The 2430-nt window shown below is 36.4% G+C and overlaps 1 protein-coding gene across 1 annotated transcript in view; it reads right to left on the bottom strand.

Annotated features, from left to right (window-relative positions):
• The window catches only part of LOC107742141 (DNA-dependent protein kinase catalytic subunit-like), a 43020-nt gene extending 41620 nt beyond the window's left edge, over positions 1-1400 (bottom strand). Inside the window, 1 exon segment of the mRNA XM_016555043.1 lies at positions 1238-1400. Coding sequence (XP_016410529.1) covers positions 1238-1400 — 163 coding nt within the window.
• Between the last annotated feature and the right edge of the window lie 1030 nt (positions 1401-2430).

The raw sequence follows: 2430 nt of genomic DNA, 5'->3' as shown, positions 1-2430 counted from the left end.
AATATGTGGTGTGTGTGTGTGTGTGTGTGTGTGTGTTCGCGCGCGCGATCAAGCTGACACATTAAATACTCTTTTTGTCATACAGACCATTTTTGGTCATACAGATAAGAGTAAAAGACAATCCGCAAAGAATAATAATAATAATAATAAAACGAACACTATTCTTTTTGTATTCTATTTCTTTTCTTTTTATTTATTTTACAATTAACAAAAGCAAAAAAGGCCTCTAACACTAGCTTGCTCTATTCTTCTTCTATTCTATCTGTTTTCGTTTTATTGATTAGGCCTATATAATTACAAAAAACCTTGCTACGCTACGTTAAACTGAGACTTGTCATAGGCTAGCACTTGCGTATCATGCTCTTTTTTTATTTTGATTGCTTCATTGTCCTCATTTGTAAGTCGCTTGATATAAAAGCGTCTGCTAAATGACTAAATGTAAATGTAAATGTAAATGTTTACTTTTATGTTTGCACACTCGCAATAAAAAGAACATCCGTGTTTTTGTAATGAAGCAAACAAACAGGATGAGCGTTCTATCATCTCGGTTCTCGGTTTCCTTTCCGTGAACTTGTTTGCGGATCGCCGCGCCTCACATCTGTTTTGTTAATTATTTATGTCAGATATATTTCGCATATTTATACCTTTTCTATGTATATTATGATTGTATTTTATTTTTATGGAAACAAATTTTATTATTTTTAATGTAACTTACATATATTTGCCTTAAATCATCCTGGCGACCTATTTTTGAGCCAGGGTTTGAAAAACCTAGGCTGTATAGTTAGGTCCATGCAGAAACTTGTGAACGATGCACCTATAGTTGTGTCAGCACCATTTAGTGACGTCATTGAATGTTCCGGGAAAAATGAAGTTATATTGTCAGAGTCGGGCACGGCGCCTTTTAACTGCTGATTTGGATCCGGCAATGTTTCATTTACAAATTAAGCACTGCATACATGCATATTATTCTATGTATGTATCTATTTTATATGCACTTTTTTCTTGTGGGACAGTAACCATGTGAAGAACAGCGCTGTCATTTTCAGCTAAAAGGTGATTTTGTCCCCCTACATTCTACAAACTTTATACAAGTTTACGTGCATTCAGCTGCCCATCCTAGATAATACATGAATAAAAATTATATATTTTTTTGTAGAATAATATATATATATATATAAACAATATAAACATATATATAAACAACGCAATGCTTTTTGCATGAAAAAGTTCTTACCCAGTTCATTCTCATTCTTAGTTATCATGCATTCCTGTCTCAAGTCTCCAAAAATGTCATTGCAGACTATAGCAGCGTTCCTGCTTTCTGTGTCTCCAAAGAACGAGTGAAGTTTTAGGAGATAACCTTGAATGCCTCCAACAGTGGAAGTATCAGAAGACATAATTTGTCTCTGTTGCTTACATCAGAAGCGATTTAAAGTTGACTAAGAGCTTATGTATGTAAAGTGAGTTTGCATCAAGGCGGCAAAACAGAACACCACAAATATGTGAGCGCGTTCACTTCCTGGTTGAACAGTAAGGAATGGGGAGTCGACTCCAAAAGAGTCGATTCTTCGACTCCTAATAGCCCTAGAGTTGGAGTCGACTCCAGCACTGGAATCGACTCTCAGTGTCGACTCCGACATCGCTGATGTCTTCACTGATTCTTAAATCCCTATAGTGCATGCAGTACAGTTCAGTGCTGTATTATATCAGCAAAGAGTGAACGAAATTAGGGAGGATCCGTTTGCAGTGCAGTCCATGTGCGGTTCTTAGCCAATGCGGTGCAGAAGCAGCTAGCACGTGCTCAGTGCGCTATGATCCGGGGCTAATTTTGGGCGGGCCCGGGCAAAAGTGAGCGGGCACTAGGCTAACGGACGGAGGCCAGTGGCATAGCGCAAATCCGCGGCCCCCAACCGCGAACTCAATGGTCGGCGTGTTGGGGGGCTAGATACTTCGCAATATTGTAAATATTTGTTTTAAACCAGGAAGGCGAGCCAATGGATATCACCAGGGGTTAAATTGGGATTTGTTATGTGGGGGGGCTCTATGGTAACGCTATTATTTATGTGTGTGTGTGTGTGTGTTTTGTTTTTTTGCAAATATGATTTATTCTGAAGCAACATTCTCATTAGTTTTCTATCAGCTGTGACATAAATCTGCGTGTTTTTTTATATTTTATCCAAGGCATTTTTTTTTACCTTTATAGAGGGCATTTTCCCACTAATCTCATTAATACTTTAATTTCAAATTCTTACATTTGATCTATAAATTCAATTATAATAATGTGATTATCTATACGTTATCAAATTTAATCATTTACACTGAAAAATACAACTGCATTAAATAATATTATGAGATTATTTTAAATATTTTTGAATATACAAACAAGAAATGATGGTGGAAATTATACTTTTCAACGAAATTAAAACG

Source organism: Sinocyclocheilus rhinocerous, unplaced genomic scaffold (genome assembly GCF_001515625.1).
Source record: "Sinocyclocheilus rhinocerous isolate Xijiao unplaced genomic scaffold, SAMN03320098_v1.1 scaffold256, whole genome shotgun sequence".
Classification (NCBI taxonomy): Eukaryota; Metazoa; Chordata; class Actinopteri; order Cypriniformes; family Cyprinidae; genus Sinocyclocheilus; species Sinocyclocheilus rhinocerous.
The sequence above is the reverse complement of the archived record's forward strand: the minus strand, read 5'-3'. Positions and strand labels throughout refer to the sequence as shown.